Genomic DNA, 25,959 nt, shown 5'->3' on the forward strand with positions numbered 1-25,959 from the left:
TCGGATCAGGGAAAACCCTAAGGCTTTCTATAGGTATATCAGGAATAAAAGAATGACTAGAGTTAGATTAGGGCCAATCAAGGATAGTAGTGGGAAGTTGTGTGTGGAATCAGAGGAGATAGGGGAAGTGTTAAATGAATATTTTGCGTCAGTATTTACAGTAGAGAAAGAAAATGTTGTTGAGAATACTGAGATTCAGGCTACAAGGCTAGATGGGATTGAGGTTCACAAGGAGGAGGTGTTAGCAATTTTGGAAAGTGTGAAAATAGATAAGTCCCCTGGGCCAGATGGGATTTATCCTAGGATTCTCTGGGAAGCTAGGGAGGAGATTGCAGAGCCTTTGTCCTTGATCTTTATGTCGTCATTGTCGACAGGAATAGTGCCGGAAGACTGGAGGATTGCAAATGTTGTCCCCTTGTTCAAGAAGGGGAGTAGAGACAGCCCTGGTAATTATAGACCTGTGAGCCTCACTTCGGTTGTGGGTAAAATGTTGGAAAAGGTTATAAGAGACAGGATTTATAATCATCTTGAAAAGAATAAGTACATTAGAGATAGTCAGCACGGTTTTGTGACGGGTAGGTCGTGCCTCACAAACCTTATTGAGTTTTTCGAGAAGGTGACCAAACAGGTGGATGAGGGTAAAGCAGTGGATGTGGTGTATATGGATTTCAGTAAGGCGTTTGATAAGGTTCCCCACGGTAGGCTATTGCAGAAAATACGGAAGTATGGGGTTGAAGGTGATTTAGAGCTTTGGATCAGAAATTGGCTAGCTGAAAGAAGACAGAGGGTGGTGGTTGATGGCAAATGTTCATCCTGGAGTTTAGTTACTAGTGGTGTACCGCAAGGATCTGTTTTGGGGCCATTGCTGTTTGTCATTTTTATAAATGACCTGGAAGAGGGTGTAGAAGGGTGGGTTAGTAAATTTGCAGATGACACTAAGGTCGGTGGAGTTGTGGATAGTGCCGAAGGATGTTGTAGGGTACAGAGAGACATAGATAGGCTGCAGAGCTGGGCTGAGAGATGGCAAATGGAGTTTAATGCGGAAAAGTGTGAGGTGATTCACTTTGGAAGGAGTAACAGGAATGCAGAGTACTGGGCTAATGGGAAGATTCTTGTTAGTGTAGATGAGCAGAGAGATCTTGGTGTCCAGGTGCATAAATCCCTGAAGGTTGCTAACCAGGTTAATAGGGCTGTCAAGAAGGCATATGGTGTGTTAGCTTTTATTAGTAGGGGGGTCGAGTTTCGGAGCCACGAGGTCATGCTGCAGCTGTACAAGACTCTGGTGAGACCGCACCTGGAGTATTGCGTGCAGTTCTGGTCACCGCATTATAGAAAGGATGTGGAAGCTATGGAAAGGGTGCAGAGGAGATTTACTAGGATGTTGCCTGGTATGGAGGGAAGGTCTTACGAGGAAAGGCTGAGGGACTTGAGGTTGTTTTCGTTGGAGAGAAGGAGGAGGAGAGGTGACTTAATAGAGACATATAAGATAATCAGAGGGTTAGATAGGGTGGATAGTGAGCGTCTTTTTCCTCGGATGGCGATGGCAAACACGAGGGGACATAGCTTCAAGTTGAGGGGTGATAGATATAGGACAGATGTGAGAGGTAGTTTCTTTACTCAGAGAGTAGTAAGGGCGTGGAATGCCCTGCCTGCAGCAGTAGTAGATTCGCCAACTTTAAGGGCATTTAAGTGGACATTGGATAGACACATGGATGAAAATGGAATAGTGTAGGTCAGATGGTTTCACAGCTCAGCGCAACATCGAGGGCTGAAGGGCCTGTACTGCGCTGTAATATTCTAAAAAAAAAAAATCTACAAGATGCATTGGAACAACTCAACAAGTTTATTTTGACAGTATCTCCCAACCCTAATACCTCTACCATCAAGAAAGACAAAAGCTGCAATATCATAGGAGCACCAACCCCTCTAGTGTTCCCTCCAATTCGCATATCATCCTGATTGATAGATATTGCCATACATTCAATGTTGTTGGGCCAAAATCCTGGGATTCATTACCTCTCATCATTGTGGAAACACCACCACCACAACGACTGCACGAATTCAGGGGCAGGTGTACCATTGTATTTTCAGGACAACTAGGGATGGACAATAAATGTGGCCTTGTCCATTTAACCCATATCTCAAGAATACATAATGAATAACACTAGTTATCCCGATAAATCTTAAGATCAGTTGGTACTTAACAGCTTTCAGATGCACAGTCCATATGAAATACAAAGTTAAAATAAAGAAGTCCCTTTTGTTTTTTGAATCTAAATAATTACTATTCTCTAGATGTGGGATCCAATCTAAAGTACTCAAAATAACAGCAGCTAATTTTGAGAATGCTCCAAATGTAACTTTATGCTGAATGTGCTATAGATGCCAGTGGTAAATGTCTCTCTCCAAACTATATTCTTTTAATGAATGAAAGTAAAGGCAGGTTGTTTATCATTCTTACAACTGGGGAGTAAAACTAATTTCACAAAAGTTTAACTAATTCAAGAAAGCTTGGAAGAGAAGTAAAATTAAATTGGATTAGTTGATAATGCAGGAAGCTGGGATAGGGAAAGTAAAACTAAATTGATTCAAACAGAATTAAGCGTATTACTCTAAAACAGGATTGGCCTCATATATACTCTAAGTTTTAACTGTCTTCTAACAACTTGATGAATTGCTAAATCTGTGTCAGTCATTACCCAATCAGATATTTCTCAAGGCAATATTTTTAGGTGTAGTGCAAGCTAATTCCTGTTTTTCCCCTTGGCAATTTAAATATCTATTTGTGACATAGCATTTATACAATCTGTATTAAAAGTGCTGAGTAGCACTTCATCAATATGCCTACAGATATATCACATTAGTGACATATACCATTTTCCAGACAAGATTTGGATAGCTGGCTACTCTCTCACATTAGTATATAAATGGGCTAATGGTTGCTGAATTTTGACAGACAATCAGGAGATAAAAGAGATATGTTGGCATTTCATCGACTTCTTACATATGAAATGAGGCTATTTACAGTCGACACAAGGGCCAGAATTTTACGCCACCACAGCGAGCCGGATGGCGGTGGGTGGGGGGGCGTAAAATTAAGTGGGAGGCTCCGGGTGGCCTTCCCGACCCACTTCGGCCTCCGCCCCACTTTACGTAGGGCCGGGCAGAAAATGGGCTGCCCGCCCCAGACCAACCGAGGCCCTTAAGTTGCCAATTAACAGGCTGTCCCCACTTCCCCAACTACCCCCAGGACCCAATACGCTCCCTTCCCCCCAAACGACCACCCTTGCCTTGCCGGGGCACAGCCCATTACCGCCGACGAGGCAACCCAGACTTCATGCAGTCTGCAGTCCCAGTAGTGGCCACCGCTCCTGGTGGCACTGCTGGGACGAAGAGCTGCCAGCCCAATGATTGGTCGGCAGCTCAATGAGGCGGATCTTCCTTCCTCAAGCGGGTGGAAGTCCGCCTCGGAACAATTAAAGCCTGGGGACCTGTTAAATGTGGGATGGATCCCCAGTCTGGGCGGAAGCGGATTCGCCACCAAATGTTATGTCAGTGGCCAGCTCCTGTCCGCCCGATGTAAAATCCAGCCCAAGATTAATTATCCTCTTCCTCATTAATAAAATGTTATTTGATTGCATACCTTAGGTTGATTTGTATTTGAGTAGTACTCAAAATGCCAACAGTACTGGCAGAAATAATTTCAAGATCACATGTCAATGGGAACACGGCATGGGGTGGGGACTGGAGCTGGGGGGAAAATTGCCCAGATTGAAAGGCTTGAGAGTAGAAAAGTGTATGGAGATGTAAAAAGGACTGGAACGAACTACCCAGCCTATCAAGCCCACCCCTTCTGGATTCAAGCGCGATCAATTGCCTCCAGGCACAAAAGCTGCTGGGAGAAGTAAAAAGTCTGAGGCCTATTTATGATAACCTCTGGAAAATTCTCCAACCCCACTAAAACAATCAAGCAGGAGACTGTAAATAACTTATAGGTTCTATTATTCCCACCTACTCTGCAATTGTGTTGTAGACTCTAAGGTTCCGAGTTGGAACAACTTGTTGGGTTTGAGCGTCTGAAGGAAAACCATGTGAATTACATTTTTTAAAACTCCCTAATTTGCTCAATATGTTCGCATTCCTACTGTAAGGATACATTCATAGGCCCAGGATTAAATTTGTGCTAATGTGCTAAGAAGGGTCAGGGCTACAGGCCAAGTGCTGGAAAATTGGATTAGAATGTATAAGTGCTTGATGGCCAGCACGGACACAATGGGCTGAAGGGCCCGTTTCTTTGCTGTATAACTCTATAAAGGGAAAAAAAATCACTGTAGGATGTTAGGGTTATAGACCCCTTGCTCTACATACTTTATTCACAATAGATAGATATTTCTACAAAAACTTTTTAACACAAACTATTTGTTTTGGTTGAAGAGCAATAATTTAGACTGTTCTCAGAAACATAGTGTATCTAAGTGGAGAATGACAATTAAGCTGGCATAAGCAGAAACCCAGCAATTAGAAGGTATGTGAAATCTGTTTAAGTATTTTGTAATTGTGATTTTTTTTTCGATGTCAAAAGCTTAAGCTTTAAAGGACAATTTTTCCACTAGCTGTGTGTGTTGCGAGATCATCAAATCAATCTGTGAAACATCAGGACTAACTAATTGGTAAAGCTGTAGAGTGTTCGCCTCCTTTCTGGGCTTTTAAATGAATGAACTAATGTGATTTCCTGTCAGAGATAATGAATGCTTGATTCAGGACCATATAAACATCAATCTGGAGAACCAGCTCATTATACTAGAGCCAATAAAGTACACACATGGTCAACCTGTATTAGGCAATTAAACAACATTTGAGGAAGTTGTATGCAACTAGCTGAAGACCAAACTTCTGTAAAACAAATGTAAAATAGTTCTAAAACTGATAATTACAAAAAAATAGTATACCACAATTATGCAGCTTTTGTACAATAAGGTTTTACTTACATACAGTATAACTGCTGTAGTGTTCATACTGGTTGACAATCAAGCCCCAATTCCAATGCATTGCATTAACTACAGTACTAAACTTGATAAGCTGCTGTACACTGAAGCAATGTGTTTGTGTTTACATTTCTTTCCATCTGAAGTACAAAATTAGTAACTATGAAATCTAAAAGTAATCTGACAAAATGTAGGAAAGAAAAGCTACTGATAATCTCTCTTGTCAGAGCTGCCAATGTTTCAACATTTATTTTAAAAGACTTTGGCATAGGCACCATTAGCTTCAAAAGCAAATACAACTACTCTGCCAAGGCAATTTGTGCATTGCCGATAGTTTTTGGAGAGGAGAAAGTGTGGAAACAGACTCACTTCCAAAACATCCTGTGTGTCTCATGTTCTTCGTGTATTTGGATACCACCATTAGATAGTATCCTTATGGCTCATTTTGAAAACATCCCTAAAGTGTAATTAAGCACAGCCGTGGTGAAAGGTAGGGTACATCTATTAGGGGACAAATTTAAACAATAGGGGTGAATTTCATCTTGGCAGATAGCACAAAGTGGCCAATAAAAATTGGCAGACCATTTTATTTTATTCTCCATTGACTTATTTGTCTGAACCAGAGATATGGCAATAATCTATCATAACTTCTGGGATTTGTGAATAAAAATTGCTGCTGCCAAGGAATGCAATGAAACAATTAGTGGTCATCATTAAAGATTCAAAGTAGCAAAAAAAAAGTTGCAAAAATAGCAAAATAGATCAAGAGGAGGTACTTAAAAATGTTGACAGCACTCAAAGTAGAAAAGTTACCTAGTTCAGATTGGATGCATCAGAAGTTGCCACGGAAAGTAATGTTGGAAATTGCAGAGGCTCTGACCACAATCTTTCGCTCTTTCTTAGACATGAGAGTGGTGTTATAGGGATGGAGGTTTGCAAATGTTATACCCATGTTCAAAGAATAGGAGGGTAAATTCAGAAATTACAGGCCAATAAAGCATAAGATTAGTGACGGGTACATTTTGAGACATTAATCCGGAACAAAATTAATTGGCACCTTGAAAAATATGGGTTAATAAATGAAAGCTAGCGCAGATTTATTAAAGGCAAATTGTGTTTGACTTACCTGCTTGAGTTCTTTGATGAAGAAGTAGAGAAGGTGGATGAAGGACTATACATGGTTGATGTATATATGGGCTTTTAACAAGTATTTTATAAAGCACCCCATAATAGACTTGTTAGCGGAATTGAAGTCTATGGAGCAAAGTGACAGTGACTGCTTGGAAACAAAATTAGCTAAGGGACAGAAAGCAGAAAATAAAGGTGAACAGTTGTTTTTGCAGACTGAAGGAAAGTCTGCACTGGTGTCACCCAGGAGTTTGGGTTGGGACGTCTGCTGTTTTTGATATTGGTATACAGGGCAACATTACGAAATATGAAACTCAGAAACGTAGTTAAACAGTGAGGCGGACAGTAACATGCTTCAGGAGGACATAGACAGACTGGTAAAATGGGCAGAAATATGGCAGATGAAATTTGACAGAGAAGTGTGAAGTGATTAATTTTTGGTAGGAAGAATGAAGAGAGGCAATATAAACTAGCTGGAACGATCTTAAAGGGGGTACAGGAGCAGAGAGACCTGGAGTTGTCTGTACACAAATCTTTGAAGCAGGGAGGACAACTTGAGAAGGCTGTTAAAAAAAGCATATGGATTCCTTGGCTTTATAGATAAAGGCATAGAGGACAAAAGCAAGGACATTACGCTAAAACTTTCTACAATAGTGGTTAGGCCCCTGCTGGAGTATCGTGACCAATTCTGGGCACCACTTAGGAAAGATGAAATGGCCTTAGAAATGGTGCAGAGGAGATTTACTAGAAACTTGCCAAAGATATGGGACTTCAGTTATGTAGCAAAACTAAAGAAACTGGGGTTGTTCTCTTTAAAGCAGAGAAGGTTAAGGGGAGATTTGATAGGGGTGTTCAAAATCTTGAAGGGTTTTGATAGAGTTTATAAGGAGAAACTGTTTCCATTGACATGGACGGTAACTAGAGGCTAGATTTTGTTTTCCCTAGGCGTCAGGTTCCGTGGTGGAGGGGGACCTGAAGATGGCTCTGGATGAGGCCCACCAAGGACCTCGACGCCATGAGGGCCCAGCCCGATCCTCCCAGCAGCTGTGAGGCTCCATGGCGGCACCCCCTGCCCCCACCCACACCCCCCTCCCCCACCCCCCCTGCCGCTAGGCAACGGGACCTCAATTAAAATATTCAAATCAATAAAATGAATACATTTAAATAGACTTATCTGCGATCTTGAGGACCCGTCGCGATCTTCGGCATGGTGACCGGCACTCCCGCAGCTTGAAATCCCCATCTAGGGAAATTCAGCGCCACACTGGTGGGGAGGGGGGAGATGCGGGGAGTGGGTACGGGGTCAAATAAATGTAATGGGTGTAGGGGATGGTGGGAAGGGTTGACCTTTAAACTTTGTGCAGTTTGGGGGGAAAGGTCAGATGTAAAAGTTGTATTTTGTGGGGGATGGGGGGGAAGGGCAAATAGTTAATGTATTTGTTATGGGGCGGGGTGGGAAAGGGGTGTTATAAATTTATTTATTTAATTTTGGGGGTTACTTCTTTACAAATTTAAATATTGTGGCAGGGCTGGCTTCCCTTTAAAAGTGGCACAAGTGCCTGCACACAGACAGCTGACGCCATTGCCGATGACAGACAGCCCTCCCCCTCCATGTGATTGGGGGTGGGGGGGGGGGCGCAGGCCGCCCCAGCCATTTAAATGAACCATAGCATGGGAGATTGTGGTGGCTCTTTGGCGCGGGCCGCCATTTTTTGAGCTCACAGCCAAGATCGGCGGTGAGCTCTTAAAATCCAGCCCCTTGGGGCTGAATTTTGTGGCTAGGCCGCAAGTGCATCAATTACCTTATTTGGTCTGCCAAGGTGAGAACTTCATACCTCTTTTCCCTTTGGGCCTTGCATGTGGCAATATAAAAGGATGTTTGTTGGTAGAGAGGGTGTGACCACCCGGTCGGAGGCAGTGGGGTCAGGCAGCAGCATATCCTGCAGAGGCATAGCTGCATCTCGGTGAGAGACACCCATCTGTGAGTGCTGATTCCCACATGGTCCCTCGAGAGCGGCCACATTCAGGAGTCATTTGTGTGGCCCCATCATAGACCACCAGTTTGCCACCAGCATAGGTGTTTTGCTTGTCTCTGTGGGGAAACTAACACTGTTCATCTTTGTGCTTACAGGAGAAGAGAGCCCATAACATGAAGGAAAGGGCCAAGAGGGGGTGCCATATCCATCCAACCTAACCCGGATGGAGGAGGAGGCCTTGGACCCGGCAGGACAGCATGGCGGCCACTCCATCGCTGATGGCAAAGTAGAGTCAGCCTAGGAGTGTGAGTGGCCAAAGGCAGGGGCACAAGGTTGCATCTGGTTCACACAATGGGCATCAAGGAATAGTGCTCATGTGTCTACCACTGGACACATAGAGCTTCACATTAAGAGTAGTTGGAAGGACGTGATGGGGAGCCCATAACCCTTCAATGTATCTGTTCTCTCATGCAGGTCAGGGTCATGCGCAGAGAGCTGGAGAGACTGGGGGTCAGCCAACCGCCTCTGAGGAGGAGGAGGGAGCCTCAGATGGTGCACCGTCACAGCATCCCCCACACCCTCCACCAATGCAGATACTGTCACTTCAGCGAGTATCGTTAGCATGTAAATTCGGGTACACAACTTGGTTGGCACAGCACAGATGTACCTGAGCAGATTATGGAAGCTGTGAGAACTAAGGCCACTGTCAGTTGCGGGACTGTTGGGGACAAGGCTATTGCTGAGCCCCAAGCTGATGACATGCCTCTGCTGCAGCTACAGCGAATGCGAAAGGCTAGGGAATATCTGGCAGAGCTGCCAGAGGCTCGGTGAACTCATGCACTGATGATGGAGGAGTCCATCCAGGCCTTGAGTGCTGCCATGTCTTTGGCATGTTTGTGCGTGTCTTCTTCCTTGGAGAGATTGGCAAACTTCATAGAGAGCCTGATCCAGCAGTCCACTCAGTGGATGCTGGAGATGTGTGCAGACCTGCATGCCATCGCCTTGTCCATGAGCTCAATGCAACAGTCGCAAGGCAAAATGGGACAAGGCACCAGCAGTCTCCACCATGTCCTCACACATCAGATCAGCACGGAGGTGCAAGTGTGCCTTGCAACAGAGGAGGAGCAGCTGCCGTCTACATCTGGGGGTTCCTCTCAAGGCACTCCTGGTGTGGTCAGTGGCTCCCCAGCCCTTTTTCCAGTGACACTAGGGCCTCAAGTTGCCTCAACAACAGAGGAGGGTCCTGCAGGAGCCCCTCAGCATGTCGGGGCACTCCAGGCCTGAAGCACCAATAGGACAGCTGACAAGGTCATTCCACGCCATGGGACAGCAAGGTCAGCTGCCTGACTCCACCTCAGATGGCAGTGCAGGGGTAGTACTACATAGGAACATGCGTAAAAGATTTAAGAGCACCTAGCTGCACTTGGGGTTCACGGGTGAATAGAGTATGTATATGTTGGTCTGAATTTTACATGTCCGGCACCAAGATCGGCAGTGGACATAAACTATGGCAGTCCGCCCGTGTGGACCAGTCGTTATGGAGCTGCCGCAATGTTAAACGCGACAGCTCATTTAAATGGCCAGGATGGACCAACCACCCCCCCCCCCCCAGCTCCCCGATGATGTGGAAGGGGCGGGCAGTCCGTCTGTCCCTGGCAACAGCGTTCAGTGCCATTTTTAAAGGGCTTCTAGCCCTCACATTTCGTTTAAATATTTAACGAAAAACGCGTTTTACATTTAACTTAAAAATTAAAGAAATGTTTCTATCCCCTCTCCCCCCACCGCTCCCCCCCCACCCTGCAATATCCATTCAGGTCATTCCTTGCCCTCTCCCCTGCCAAAATACTTACCTTGTGTACCTGACCTTTCCCTCACCAAAGTTCATAAACTTTTAACTTCAACCCCTTCCCACCATCCCCTAGACCAATCAGAATAGTTTGACCCTGCTCACCCATACGCCTGCACTGAAATACTTACCTGCTCCCCCCTCCCCACCAGTGTCCCGCATCGGATCTCCAGACAGAGATTTGAAGGCGTGGGAGTGCTGCCACTGCCACCAATATGGCGCTGGAACGGACGGCAGGAGTGGGTAAGTATTTAATTCATTCATTTGCATTTTTGTGACTATGTAAATGCTGCTCCTGTCATCGAGTGGTGGAGGTTGGGTGGGAGGCCCCGCCACGAGGCCGCACTGCCGCCGGCACCATCAGGCCAAGCGTTGAAGCCCATGGTGGGCATCTCTCAGAGACATTTTCTGGCCCACCCCACCCCACCCCGCAACAACCTCCGATGTCGGTGGGGGGCTGAAAAATGCAGTTCAGGAAGTTTTGTGTTTGCTGTGCCTCACAATAAAGAATTAATGTATTGTTGCTACATCTCCTTCCAATTCTTGCCACCCTTTGGAACTTCATTTATGCCCTGGCTCCCTCAAAGTGCTGGAAGTAAGGGTCTACGCCGCATGTAGTCAATGCTTCAGCCTTGCCATTGTGCGATGTGCACCTGGACGCTGGACCATGGAGTGCAAAATGAAGGAGAGACAGTGAAGGATGCAACAGCAAGGCTGCATTAAATACGATTTATTAGAATGGTTCCAAAAGGTAGTAAGGGACATAAGAAGCATCTATGTGTAAAGGCGTCCCGAGACTCCTTTGCAGAAATCTCATTATGCCTTGTCTGTGGTCCCTGGGGTCCTTCATTATGCATTGCATGATCCGCAGAGTCCTCCACATCCTCATCATTGGAGGAGGCATCACAATCCATAAGCTCCTCATTGTTCATACCTTCCCCCTCTGCAGCACCAGGTTGTACAGTGCACAGCGGACCACCACGATACATGAAACCCTTGCTAGGGCATACTGATTGATCAAGGCACCTGAATTACATTGAGACGGCCTGAGGCCCACTCGATGGTCGCTCAGCATGCCCAGTGGCAAGTGTTGTACCTCTCTTTACTATCCGTGCACGGGTCCCTCACAGGCATAAGTGGCCATGTCCTCAGTGGGTAGCCTTTGTCTCCCAATATCCATCCCTGAAGGCACATGGAGGGCCGGAAAAGCTGTGGCACCTGGGACTGCCATCATGACTGCTTCCTGGGAACTGTGCACACACCGGAAGGATCTGTCTCTGGTGCTCGCAGATCAGTAGTACATTGAGCAAGTGGAAGCCCTTCCCATTGATGAAGGCTGCTGGCTGGTCTGTGGGAGCCTCAATGGCCAAATGCGTGCCGTTGATCTCTTCTTGCACATGGGGCAATCCAGAAATGGCTCCAAACTCGATAGACCTCTCAGCTTGACTGTCTGGATCAGTGTGGGAATGCATAGAGTCACCAGACCTCTTGAAAAGGGAAGTGGCCACCTCCTTGATGCACTGATGTGCTGCAGACTGCGAGATCCCACACATATCTCCAGTAGATCCCTAGAAAGTTCAGCGTCACAGTGACATTCAGCGCCACTGGTATTGGGTGTCCACTAACCCCCATGGGTTTCAGCTTGTCCTGCAGCATGGCACATTGATCAATGATGGCCTCCTTGGAGAGGTGCATTCTTCAGATTCACTGCTGCTCTGATATCTGCATGTAGTTGGGCCTCGGACGATAGACCTTCTTATGAGGTCAGCCTCTTCTGCACACAGCAGGCAATTCACGTGCCCCTCTGCACCCTTCTCCAGCATCTCTACCTTGAGGCAGGCCCTCTTGTTGGCCCTGAGGTTGCTGATGTCCTGCTGCTGCATACCTTTTTGAAAATAAGAGTTTAAATGGGGTAGAGGGGCAAAAGGATTTAGGGGTATAAATACACCAATCACTAAAGTAGTGGTGTAGGTCACTAAGGCCATAAAGATGCAAACAAACACAGGGGGCTGAATTTTACGCCACACCAGCAGATCGGATGGTGGCGTGGGGGTGGCGTAAAATTGAGTGGGAGGCTCTGGGAGGCCTACCCGCCCCGCTTCCGCCTCTGGCCAAGTTTACGTTGTCGGGCGGGGAGTGGGAAATGGCCCGCCCGAGGCCAATCAAGGCCCTTAAATGGCACTTAACGGCCACTTAATGGCGCTCGCCTGCCTCCACGAGTATTTTACCTGTGGCAAGCAGGCATGCTGGGGACGTGAAAGGCCACCCAGCGATAGCTGCCGGCCTTTCCGTGCCCTGGAAGGGGCATGGCAGTCAGGCACAGGGTGCCCGATTGAGGGCTGCCCCTGCATCCCAACCCAGCTTCGGGACCCAAGATGCCCCCCCCTTCCCCCAAACAATCACTCCAGCCTCACCAAGGAAGGACTGATCCCCCTGGCAACCACTACTTACTTTCCCTCCAGGGTTCCTGGCATCGGCTGGGCTGCAGTCCCAGCAGTGGCCACCACTCCCGGTGGCGCTGCTGGGACTAAGAGCTGCTGGCCTACTGATTGGCCGGCAGCTCACTGAGGCGGGACCTCCTCCCTCAAGTGGGTGGAAGTCCCGCCTCGGGGCAATTAAAGCCCAGGGACCCGTGAAATATGGAACGGATCCCCAGGCTAAGCGGAAGCGGGCTCGCCACCAACTTTCACATTGGTGGCGAATTCCTGTCTGCCTAAGGTAAAATCCAGTCCAGGGGTTCAGTTTTGAAGGGAAAGAATTTGAACTTGTATAGAACTTAGGTTAGACCACACTTCAGTACTATGAATGTTATGTTTATGCCAGGTTGCTGGATATGGCATGTATATCTGATTTACCTCAGAGCAATGCAAATATCACACTTGTATTCGATCACAAACTGGTTTATTTGCAGCACATTAAATTATATTAGTTCTTACACAATTTCAGTACATGTCTCTTCAGAGCAGCAGTGTGTTTTCCGTACACAATCCGAGCTGTGTCTTTTTAGTTTCACTTTTAACTCTTAAGTTCCACACACACAGGCTTAAGCAATCAAACACTGTGAACACAGACAAGTGGAGAGATTAATACAATCAAACCCAGATTAATTGAACACCACAATGAACAGTTCTAGTCTGCGTATTAGAAAAATGATACAGAAGTACTAGAAAAAGTGCAAATAAATTTACAAGAACAATACCAGAACTGAGTGGTGATACCTTTCAGGACATTTTGAAAAGACTGGAGCTCTGTTCTCTTAAAAGAGAGGAGTGGTCTTTGAGATTGTGAAAGTGTTCGATTGGGAGACATGGAGTAGATGTTTCCACTTCTGGTGCCATAAATATAAGATATCATTAATAAATTCAATAGGGAATTCAGGAGAAACTAGCGGTTGAAGCAAATAGCATAAATGTATTGAAGCATATATTAGATAAACTCATGAGAGAGAAATAGGTGGAAGGTTATTTTGATAGGGTGAGATGAAGAGGAGTGGAAGGAGGCTCATGTGAAGCATAAACACCAGTATCAACCCATTGAACTGAATGGTCTATACATTCTATGTAATATTCCTGATGTGAAAGACTCAGTTCACTGGACAAATTCACTGAGCCATTGAGAGGCTAAAATAGTAATTTATTTTTTAATATTGATGAGCATTTCCTTATAGGAGCCATGTTAGCATAATTGGAGCAGGAACAAATTGTTGTGCACCATCAGACTATCAATGAAGACAAGAAAAAATAGGATAAGAGCATGAATATCTGGTTTGATTTGTTACACAGCCATGCGTTTGTTATTTTATTAAGTATATTATGGTTGAATTTTTGCTGGATTCTCCAAATCATGTATCATAATTTCATAGACGGTCAGCATTAACCTCCGTGAAATGGGGTAACTGTCTTTTCTCGGAGGTTTTTGCTGATCTGTCACGAAGGTTACAATGGATAATTGCTAGACTTTTTGCAGAAAGCTAACACCATTGAGTTTAACATTGAGCACTTAACAAAATAATATTTCCATTTTACGATCTGGGAATTTATTAGGACCTCATATTAGTTGTTATTTTTTTCCCCATAGAAAAATCTAGTTGTATATTGTTTGCTTTTTATTTAAAGAAAAGCTTTATGTTGATCTCTGGAATTGCAGTTTCAAAATTCATAAAACATTTTGTAGAAAATGTATGTGAATAAGCTATTCCCATTTGCTGTTTGCAAATACTTGAAAACTGAAGAAAACTAAACAGTAATATCTTACAAGTATTTGTAAGCGGAGTGAGTACTTATAAGTACTCTTTATGACATGATTTCATACTAATTAGGCCATCCTGATTCAAATGCTACAAGAAAGCTCTTTACTAATTAAATTGTTTGAGCAGCTGTTTCGATTAACGTAAATTTTAAGAGCAAAGTTCATTCATTTTTTATCCAGGTGCTTCAGTGAATAATGAATTTATTCATTGAGGTTTAAAGAACCCAGTGTTGTTGTCTAAGCGATCACTATATTGTACATTTTTGTTTTTGTTGTATTTATTTGTACAAAAGCAAAAGATTGTATTTATCTTGCAACTTTAACATAGAAAAACATCCTTCACAGAGGTGTAAGAAAAAAATGGACACTGCGCCAAACGAGATATTAGGAAAGGAAACCAAATGCTTTGTCAAAGAGGTGAATTTTATAAAATGTCTTAAAGGAGGAGAGCGAGGTGGTTTGGGAAAGGGATTAAGGGAGGAAATTCCGTAGCATGGGCCTCAATGATGAAGGCCCCACCACCAGCGTTGGGGCGAATGGGGGTGCGGGGAGAGGGATGTAGAAGGGATCAGAATCAGAGAGAGGGGGCGTTCTCTGCACTGGAGGTGGTTACAGTGATAGTGAGGGCACGAGACAATGGAAGGATTTAAACACACGGATGAAAATTTTTAAGATTGAACCATTGGGGAGATGACCAAGAGCCATTACAGGTTCAAAAGGAGAGAGGTATGATGGACAAGTAGGATTTGATGCAGGAGAGGATACTGACAGCAGAGTTTTGGATAAGTTAAAGTTTACAGAGGGTGGTGAATGTGAGGCTGGCTAGGAGAGCATTGGAACAGTCCAGTTGGAGGTGAGAAACAGATGGATGAGGGTTTCAACAGCAGATGGGCTCAGGTAAGAGTGCAGGTAGTGTCTGTGTTGGGGAGGATGGTGGTGTCAGAGCTCACCTTGGATTCAGATAGGATGGCACAATTGTGAACACTCTGGTTCAGTCAGGCAGTAGCCTTGGCAGGGGATGAAGAAGGGGGAAGGTAACATAGTTGTAACATTAGTGGACTAGTAATCCAAAGGCCTGGACTAATGATCCAGAGACATTGTGTGGAATCTTGGGCTGGCGGCGGGAAACTGATGTCGAGGTCCCCATGTTGCCTCTTGTATGGGAGGCCCGCCAAATTTAGTGCCAATCAGGCATTTAACTGGACAGCGGCGGGCCTTCTGTACGATTTAGGACCTCGTTGCCAGAAATCTCGGCCTTGCAGAGCTGCTGAACAATCAGAGGCAATGGTTGCTCCTGTAGCTGCAGTGACCAGACATTGAGGAGTGGCACTGGAACCAGGCTTAAGGTAGGTCAGGGCAGGAGGGGTCTCACGGAGTGGGGTCACTGGGGAGGGAGTGGAGGGGGGTCAGCAGCAAGGGCGGTGCATGGCCCTCAGCGACCCCCCCTCTCTCCCCACTTTCTGATGCCGGGTCCCTTGTTCAAGCACTAAGTGCCTTTGAATGAGAACTTCCCCCCCACCCCACCCCCCAACCTGCAGCTGGGAAGTAGTTTGCAAGGTTAATTATGGGGTAATTACCCAGGCCATTCACAGGCCTTCCCGCCCCAAGCTAAATTTTGGTGGTGGCGGGATGGTGGCAGGATCCCCCCTACCACCTAACCACCCAGTTTTATGCTTTCCCTGCCTCCAAACCCGCCACGGGGGAGAGCATCAAATTGCACCCATGAGTTCAAATCCCACCATGACAGCTGGGGGAATTTAAATTCAATTAATTAATTTTTAAAAACTAAATTAAAAGGCGAACTTCGTTAATAATGATCATGAAAATACTGGATTGTCTTAAAAACTCATCTGGTTCGGCAATGACTTTCAGGGGAGGAGATCTGCCATCCTTACCTGATCTGGCCTACACCACAACCTTCTCAAGGGCAATTAGGGATGAACAATAAATGCTGGTCTTGCCAGTGACTCCCACATCCCAAGAACAAAAAAAAAGTTTGTGTTGTGGGACAAAGACAATGGCTTCAGACCTTCGAAGATTCAGCTGGTTTAAACCGGGGTTCAGTCAAGCCTGGATGTTGTTCAAGCAATCTGACAGCATGGAAATAGTGGGGAAGTTTAAAAAAAGGTAATGTATAGGTAGAGCTGGGTGACATTGTGTGTAAGCTGGACAAATCTGTGCATAATGTCACCAAGAGGTAGTACGTAGGTGGGAAGAGCAGGAGGTCAAGGATGGATCCTTGGCAGACTTTTCAAGGTGACAGCATAGGGATCGAAAGAAAATTGGTACAGATGCTCTAGCTATGATTGGATAGGCAAGAGTGAAATCAAGTTAGGACTCTTCTACTGAAGTGAACAATGGAGAAGCAATGGAGGAGGATAGTTGTGACTTTCATGATTTATTTTGACAAGGTTAGTAATGTTATTTCTCCCACATGCTCCTGCGTGACAGCTGCTAAATATTACTGTAAACTGGTTCATATGCAATGTGAAGCTTGTTTTTCATTCTCCAATTGACTGCTTATGCCTTTGGAACATAGGCCCAATTAGGGTATTTTCACAGCTCCAATCTGAAACCTGGATGATATGTATTTCCCCAAGAATAAGATATCCAATTAGTGTAACTTGGATTACAAGCCTTTCACTTCCCTGTGCTTCTACACTTCTACATTTGAAGTGATATCCGCAATTAGCTGTGGATTTCAGTAGTGTCTAGTTAACAATTCCAACTTACATCATTCTTTTCAGTCAGTATAGCTCTGGGTCATCATAGCTAATTAATTTCCAGTTAACAGCCTTTCTCAATAAGTCAGAAATGAGGGAAGATACCGTTGTTAGAAGAATTTGTTGTATCAGCTTTTCTAGCTTTCTACTCTAAAGCTCAGATGAAGAAAAAAATGCATTTTGCCCAGTGTTTATTTGAGATTAAGTGACTGTAGCACAATTTTCCATTCAGTTACATACAATTAACAGGTGTAAAGTGGATATAAGGGATCATTTTAATTTCCACAGTGGTGTAAAACAGATGATATCGGATTGGCAGCCCATTTTAAACCTGGTTGAATTTCTTTTCAATTGACATCAAGCTATTTCTGAGCTTTATTTTTTGTTTCTTTCCTGTTTCAATTTACCTGATGAAGAGGTGGTGTACCACATATTCTGTCATTGCCATTTTCTGTATGTCCAAGCCATAGGTGTACTCAGCAGGAAATCCCATTTACCTTTTTTAAAAAAAGAAATGAAGAAATGCTAGGTGGGTGAGAAAGCGCAAGAAGCACATTCCATCCAGCTGCTGATATCCTCTTGTCCAGACCTGTGACAAGTAATGCTACCCTCCTTGATGCTCTCTCATTCTCAATCACTTCCATTTTGTGAGCTGTCAAAAAGTGTTGGAATTTTGCACTGTTTAATCACTTGGCCACAGAATCTGTTTTACTGTCTCCACATTTATTGTGCCAATTATTGGCTCTTACCAGCCAGTTTTGGTACCCACAGAACTGTTGCAAAAGCTTACTTGAACATTAAAAGTATCAACCATTGTAAAATCTACAACATTTTGTTGCGATATAGTTTAGTTTAGTTTAGAGATACAGCACTGAAACAGGCCCTTCGGCCCACCGAGTCTGTGCCGACCATCAACCACCCATTTATACTAATCCTACACTAATTCCATAATCCTACCACATCCCCACCTGTCCCTATATTTTCCCTACCACCTACCTATACTAGGGGCAATTTATAATGGCCAATTTTCCTAGCAACCTGCAAGTCTTTGGCATGTGGGAGGAAACCGGAGCACGCGGAGAAAACCCACGCAGACACAGGGAGAACTTGCAAACTCCACACAGGCAGTACCCAGAATTGAACCCGGGTCGCTGGAGATGTGAGGCTGCGGTGCTAACCACTGCGCCACCCGATATGTGACCACTTAGTTTTGAAAGTCCACATCCCTTTACATTTACTGATCTCTCCTTGGAAGCAGCCTAACGGCTACTTACACATGATTTTACACTTCCCTCTGTTGAGCTTTCAACACCATAAGCAATACTGAGTTGGATGGTCAGCCACGATCATAATGAATGGTGGAGTAGGCTTGAAGGGCCGAATGGCCTACTCCTGCTCCTATTTACTGTGTTTCTATGTTTCTATATTAATACATATAGTGTGTTAATAACATACTCCCTGACTAGTGGGAGGAAAATGTATCCCAATGTTTCCTGTTAAATGGAATGGAATACAAAAAAAATGTTGTCATTAGATGTGGATTCGTTTAGGGAGTAACCAGTGGCGCTTTGTAAGATTCATGGAGCTGAGTTTTATCAGCCCTCTAGGGATGGGCAAGTTGGCATGGGGCCAGTGAAATAGTGAGGGAAGGCATGTGGGTGGAGTGCCCATCACTTCCCCTTCGTCATTCAATTTTGTCAGGGGTGGGGAAGGCTGAGGATGGCCTTCTCGCCCAGAGGCCAACTGAGGCCCTTGTGTACCTGATCTTTCCCCCTACAAGAATGACAAACTTTTATCTTTAACACCATCCCCTCCACCAATCATATTAGTTTGACTCCTCTCCCCCCACTCCCGCACTGAAATACTTACCTGCTACCCCCCTTCCCCACCAGTGTCCCGCATAGGATCTCTGAATGGAGATCCGAAGGCGCAGGAGTGCCGTCTACCAGCTACAATATTGTATCGAAATGGACGGCCGGAGTGGGTAAGTATTTAATACATTTATTTTAATAAATTTATATATGTAGATTGGCCTCCTGTCGCCAAGGAACCAGGGGGGGCGCTGCCACACAGCCTCACCGCCGCCAGCAATATAGGGCCAGGCCTTCCCAGCATCGAGGCCCATGGCGGGCCTCTCCCGGAGATATGTTCTGTCCCCTCCCCCCACCTCCGCCATGACCCTCGACTTTGGGGGGGGCCCTAATTTAGGGACCCTACCTCCTTCACCTGAATAGCATCAGAAATATATCCGATACCATATTGGATTAGGTGGTTTAGAGGCAGCCACCAGGTATTTGGCCCCTTGAATATGCGAATAAGGAGCATAATAATGCCCCTTGATATAAAATTGGTTTACACTGATTACAGCAGGCATTAGGCCTGCTGCATTCATGATTACTACGTCTAAATGCAGTTTAACCACTGGAGCATTGGAGGTAAGTTATTTTAAAATGGCTAACTTCAATGTGGAACAGGAAGGAGGAGACCTGACTCCACATTAAAAACACTGGCCACTTCCAGCCACCTTTTACCCCTCGCCCAATCGCTTCCCACCCCTGCCAGACTCTCTTTCGTTCCTTCACCTGCATCCCAGTGCCCACCCGACAACTTCCACATCCAGCAATGCACCTCTGGGGCTATGGCTGATGCCTAGAGCTCCATGTAATCATTTAAAAAAACTGTTTGCCATGGTCCTACTGATCGCCTCTTTCGGTGTGTGCAGCATACACAGCACTATGATTGCAATCTAATTTCCAGGCCTTTGAGTTTACACTTGTGTCAACAGTTTCAAATAGCAAAAGGAAGGCAATCTGTTCTATAATTATTAACTCAGTAAATGCAGCATTATGCAGTAAATTTTAGGATTTTGTGCTCATGGTGCAGAGCTTTGTGTGATTGAAGCACTTATTGGGAATTTGGCTTCGAAGCCAGTGCATTAAATTTGTAGCCTGCACAATTTTCTGTCCAAGTTAATGGATGGAAAATTAAATGGACTGCAAATGAGGCATGTTGGCATTCTTGGCTGAATTCCTGATGTGCCCAACTGAGATATGACGCTCTGCATCATTTATTCTAAATCTTGAAATTTCATAGAATTATAGAATCTTACAACACACAAAGAGGCTATTAGGCCAATTGTGCTTCTGTTGGCTCTTTGAAACAGCTTTCCAATACATGAAGTCGCCTATGCGCACATGCAGCAAGTCCTGGATAACCTTCCGGTTTGAGCTGATAGGTGGCAATTAACATTCACTCTACACAATTGCCAGTCAGTGACCATCTCCAACAAGAGAAAGTCTAACCATCTTCCCTTTCATTCAACAGCATTATAATTACTGAATCCCACACCATCAACATCCTCGGAGTCGGGTGTGGGGGAGCGGGGGAGGTCACCATTGACCAGAAACTGAATGGAATCAGCCACATAAGCACTGTGACTAGAAGAGCAGGTCAGAGGCTGAGTATTCTATGGCCATTGGCTCACCTCCTGACTCCCCAAAGCCTGTCCACCAGGTACAAGGCACAAGACAGGACTGTGATGGAATACTTTCCACTTGCCTGGATGAGTGCAGCTCCAACAACACTCGAAGTTTGGCAACATCCAGGACAAAGTACTCACTTGATTGGCACTCCATCCACAACCTTAAACATTCACTCGCTCCTGCCTCACAGCCTCTCACCAAGTTGCATGTTCTCTTTTCCTGCAAAGTAATGGCTTTTGTGCAGAGGAGGAAGGGACAACTTTTGTGGAGTGTGACTGTGAGGCATGGGTGTGAGAGGGCAGTAGGCTAAAGGTGAGTATGAATGTTGGGTGTTCAGATGTGAAAAGTTCAGCAGCGCTTTCTCTGCAGGGAGAAGAATGAGTAGAGCTGCAAGGTGTGTTGACCTGAGTCGTGCTGTACAGGAGAATGATGGGCAAGTCAGAGTGTGTGAATGGCACCTGAAAATGGTATGCCACTCACCTGTCATTTCACTCCCTCCCCACCTCCCCATTGGGTTCCTGGATCCTCTCGGTGCATTGTCTCTGGATTGGAGAGAGCACAGTCCTGCTGCTGATTTCCTTGGCCTATTGGGTGGCTTCTGCCAGTGCTGCAGTGGAAGCTGAAATAGGCTCCAAGCTCTGTGTGATGCCCTGTGCCACGTTGGAGCCAGACCTCTCCATGTTCCTTGTCTGTGAGTGACAGAAGCTGCCTGGTGTGCATGTTCATCAGCAGTTTCCTGTGTGCCATCCCATCCAGGTCCTCATCTGAGTCCCCTGCACAGAATCCATCTGTGACTTTGCCCTCTGGGGAGCGGGCACATGTACTGTCCAAACCCCCTGACTTTGCAGTCCACTTGTGCCCGGTAACCCACCATGTGCAGATCCCAACTCTGTGCTAGCCTCTAAGGTTCTTGCAGTGCCAGTATCTTAGCTGGCGGCTGCAAGTGTCAGATCAAGTGATGGTACTTCCTTATCGCTGGTGTGGAGTTGCTGTCTCTCTCTTCCTTCTGGATATGCTGTGGTGGGACAGATGGCTATTCTTGGGCATTTGATAGCATAAACTCAGGAGGGGGAGGGGAGGAAAGCAAGAGGTTCATAGTCACAACATCTTCAGATTGCACATCATGTCTGAAAGCAGGAAGAGGAGGCGAGAGTTGGGAAGGAGCATAAGGCAGTAATGTACCATCATCCTAGATGGTTATTGCGATGCCGGATGCTACGGATGCAGTCGCAGCCAGCACCAGAGCGTCATCTCCTCCCTCGGGCTGAGTGGATGAAGATGTGTCAGCCCCCCCGCTGGTTCTCTGCTGCTCCCTGCTAATATGAGCCACCTTGTGCTGCAAGACGGAGGGTGGAACATCACTGATTCTGTTTGGGTGATGTGTCTGCCATAACTGAATAGCTGGAGGTATGTGGAGGCTGTGAGAGGTGGGTTTGAGGCTAGCATCAATGGAAGGTGTGTGGGAATGAAATGGAGTATGTGAGTTTTCGGCGCGAGTCCTGAATGCTAGGGACTGCTGCTGGGCCAGTGACAGGAATGTGGAGCATTGAGCAGTTGAGAAGCTGGTGGTTTGGTGGGTAGGAGATGATTTGTGAAGATGCATTCACTGACCTTGCCACCTATGTGAGGTTCGCCGTGAGACCCTCCTGGCCCCCTGCAGAAACATGCCATCTCTCCTTCTGTCCATCTCCATGACTATGGTTTCCAGCACTCGATTGGTAAAGCTGGGAACCCTCTTTTTGCTCTGGTGTTCCATTTTCCTTGTTTAGAATTGCAGCAATAGCATTCAGCAGCAGCCTCCTGTGATCCAGTGCATCTTCCCTTTGAGAGGGAGCTGGAGGCGAGCACATGCTAGCCTCGCATGTTGTTTGGTCCCCATGTTGAGCGTGCAGCAAGCCAGCCAGCCAACAGCGCAGATTGCACTGGGCTGCACACTGAAATGATGCCAATGAGGAGGCAGCACAAAGTTTGTATGCTCCTGCCTCAACAGGAACAGATAGTGGGCATGTCGCGAATTGTGACCCCTGCCCTCAAAAGTGGGAGTACACAAATTTTTAACCTACATCTTTTTTTTCAAATCAAAGCTATGTCGGTTTTGTCACATTAACCAGCTTGTAGCAAATTGTTGTAATTGCTGCTGTTCAGAGATCTGTTGTTTGAACATAACAAATAAAATATCAGACTAGATATTCTGAAATTTGTATATTTTATTGATTAGAATATTTAAAAAAACCTGGGGCAGGAGTTTCTGCTTGGTTGCACTGTTGTTTTAAGTGCAGTGCTCCTGAAATTGGCCAAACCAGTTTGTAGGATCACAGAATTTCAAGTGTAAATTATGTATAGTGCAAATCAAGTTTCCACAATCTTATGCACTAGTTTAAAAAACACTGTGCTAGCAGCTGGCTAAAAACTGGCTACGCCCCAGATCAAATTACTTACCATGCCTTTTAAAAAGCTTTCTTTTTTTTAGTTCATTAAGAAATGAGCACTGTACACCAACATGACTAGTAAATGGTTCTGTGTAGCTTTTTAAAGTGATTTTCAGTTATTTAAAATCGGGTTACTGAGGTGGTGGACTAGACAGTAATTAAAAATGCATATTTTTTGTGATAAGTTGCAATAATCAAACTGCAACAAGTTGCAATCTTAAATATATCAAGCAGTTTTCTTGAACCAAAAAAATTGAAAAAAAAATTACATTCTAAAACTCTGACTGTGGCAGAATTTATGTTTCCTGATATGCAAAGGAATTGAAGCAGAAAGTTGAAGACGAAATGCACTTCTTAAAACTAGCACAATTTTGGCTGCAATTTGCACCTCATCATCAATTGAGCCCGAAGCAGAAACTCTGGGCTTGTGTTAACTGTTTTGTTTGTTAAATCAGCTGCCAAAAATAATGGGCCAGGCACCAATATCAGACACGTTTGCAAATCAGAAAACGTGAGGTTTTTTTGGACAGGTAATTGTTTCATTTCATATCTAATGAATACAAGCCAAATTCAAAGAACTATACACTAACAAATCAGCAGTGGAAGAGGATTGCTGTTTTATAATAATAGTGGTGTAGCCATGTAATGGATAATGTATTGCTATCTGGGCCATTGATATATACTGAGTGAATAAGTGAAATACTGTTCTGTTAAATAAACAAACTGTTACATGAAGCAGATGTGACACTTACAGGAAATACATAAAGTACACAAGATTGAATATATTACCAGCAGATCTCCCATGTACTCATGGTGAGCCAGAAGTTACACTGAACTGTGTCAGCTGAAGGGTAATGGCTAAAGTGTAACTAAGTTGACAGCTACAGTCTTCAGTTGGTATAGATAAAGCTATTATCTAGAAACTTTGTATGTGATTAGATTATATTGTTTTGTTCAAAAAATCTGAAATTAATTTGAATGCTAGATTTTTTTTTTGCAGTTAAGTTTCCTTCTGAACTTCACAACAACAGACAACCCAGCAGCTACAGCTTTAGTTCATTTTCTGAAGTGGGAGACCTAAGCTCAAATATGTATCTCCATTGGCATTCACACTTAGCCCAGTTCTAAATGGTGAATCTTGCCAGCTTCAGTTTGTTGTGCTCTGTCAGAGTGAGATAGCACATTCCTAAAATGCTGAAGCATACCTGGAGGAACTGTGGACTGGTGGATTGTTTAGAAAATTCCTCCTCATTGACTAATAATGCAAAAAGTTAAAGAAGAATTGTCAGCATAACTAGAGATATGAATCAATCAGACATTTAACTTGTATATATACAATTGATGAAAGTATAGCAGGGATGAGGAAGCATTACAGGTTGGCTACCTGTTGTTTAATTGTGCTTGCTGTACTTTTCATTAGCTGGTTTGTATTCCATTTCAGTGAAAACATGTGCCTTGTTTATCTGCTTTCTTTGAACATTCTGCTTGCATTTTAACAACTTGGTTCTCAGAACTTTTTTTTTCCTTTTTCTAATTTACTAGCATTCAGCAGATTTTTTTCTTAAAAATCTAAACAGTATAAAAGCAGATGCCATTTATCTGGTCATGAAATCATTAACATGACAATGAATAGACAGAAATTGTCTTTTACAATTAAATGATCTAAATCTGTGGTTTGAATAACTATGATTGAATCACTTTTTAGTTTAAATCTACGATATTGCACAATTTGACCCTGGAGGTGTTGATGCACAGAAAAGTGCATTTTCCTGGTCATATTTAATATCTTAAAAGTTTATTTGTCTGTCTATTTATCTATCTTACACCTTGCTCACCTAGCATGCAAAGAAATCCATACATGCGAAATGTCAACAGGGCAATAATCCTGATTGGCATAAATGTCCCTTTGATAAAAACAGTGAATCACAAACTATCTAAAAACAATACCATCTGTGAAGCAAATGATGATGGTTGGCCAGTGGGGCATTTAAGACAATCAAAAAGAACTTTGAGTTAAAAATTACAATCTTTGAAATAAAATTACTAGCTTTAGTGTCATGGGTGAGGAATTGGTTAGGCGGTAGGAAACAGACAGTAGGGATAATAGGTGTGTACTCAAATTGGCACGTTCTAACTAATGGTGTCCCCCAGGGATCTGTACTTGGGCCACAGCTTTTCACTATATTTGTAAATAACTCAAATGAAGGAATAGAAAAAGATATATCCAAGTTTGCTGATGATACCTTGTTAGGTGGAAGAGTAAATAGTGTTACAGAATGTAGCAAAGGGACATTGATTGATTAAGTGAGTGAAGAAAAAAATCTTCAGATTAGGCAGGCTCTCCAGGAGAAATGCAGCAACAGGGGCTTCAGGCTGGTCTTGCAGATTCAATTCAGTGTGGGGAAGTGTAATGTCATCCACTTTGGACCTAAGAAAAATAGATCAAGATATTTTCTAAATGCCGAGAAGTTAGGAACTATTGAGGAGAGAGAAATTTAAGGGTGAGCAGGTGCAAAAAATAATTTAAAAGGCTAATGTTATGTTGGCCATTATCTTGAGGGGATTGAAATTTAAAGGCTGGAAGTTATGTTACAGTTATATAAAGCCCTTCTTCTGTGCTGTATGATTCTATGACCCCATTTAGAATACTGCATTCAGTTCAGGGCACTGGATCTCCAGGAGGATATATTGGTCTTGGAGGGAGTACTGCACAGATTCACCAAAATAAAGGAGTTAAATTATGAGAACTGGTTGCATAGATTAGGCTTGTATTTCCTTAAGTATAGAGGATGAAGGGGTGATCTAATTGAAGTGTTTAAGATGATTAAAAAGGTTGATAGAGTAGATGGAGAGAAACTATTTCCTGTGGTGGGGGTGTCCAAAGCAATGGGGCAAACCATAAAATTAGAGCTAAGCCATTCAGGGGTAACGGCAGGAAGCACTTCTTCACACAAAGAGTAATGGAAATCTGGTACTATCTCCCACAAAAGGCTGTTGAGGCTAGGTCAATTGAAAATTTCAAAACTGAGATTGGTAGATTTTTGTTAGGTTAGGGTATCAAGGGTTATGGAATCAAGATGGGTAGATCAAGTTAAGATACAGAGTAGCCATATTGCCATTGAATTGTAGAACAGGCTCAATT

The 25,959-nt window shown here is 44.3% G+C and overlaps 1 protein-coding gene across 3 annotated transcripts in view; it reads left to right on the plus strand.

Annotated features, from left to right (window-relative positions):
• Positions 1–25,959, plus strand: part of LOC137378111 (cadherin-4-like) — a 714,047-nt gene that overhangs the window by 680,418 nt on the left and 7,670 nt on the right. The window contains exon 15 of one of the 3 annotated variants that reach the window (XM_068048211.1): positions 20,231–22,522. The exons of the other annotated variants lie outside the window; for them this stretch is intronic. Within the exon in view, the coding sequence (XP_067904312.1) occupies positions 20,231–20,245 (15 nt within the window). The 3' untranslated portion in view covers positions 20,246–22,522. Of the gene's footprint in view, positions 1–20,230; positions 22,523–25,959 lie in introns of those variants that run through there. 3 annotated transcript variants of the gene reach the window in all.

Source organism: Heterodontus francisci, chromosome 16, assembly GCF_036365525.1.
Source record: "Heterodontus francisci isolate sHetFra1 chromosome 16, sHetFra1.hap1, whole genome shotgun sequence".
Classification (NCBI taxonomy): Eukaryota; Metazoa; Chordata; class Chondrichthyes; order Heterodontiformes; family Heterodontidae; genus Heterodontus; species Heterodontus francisci.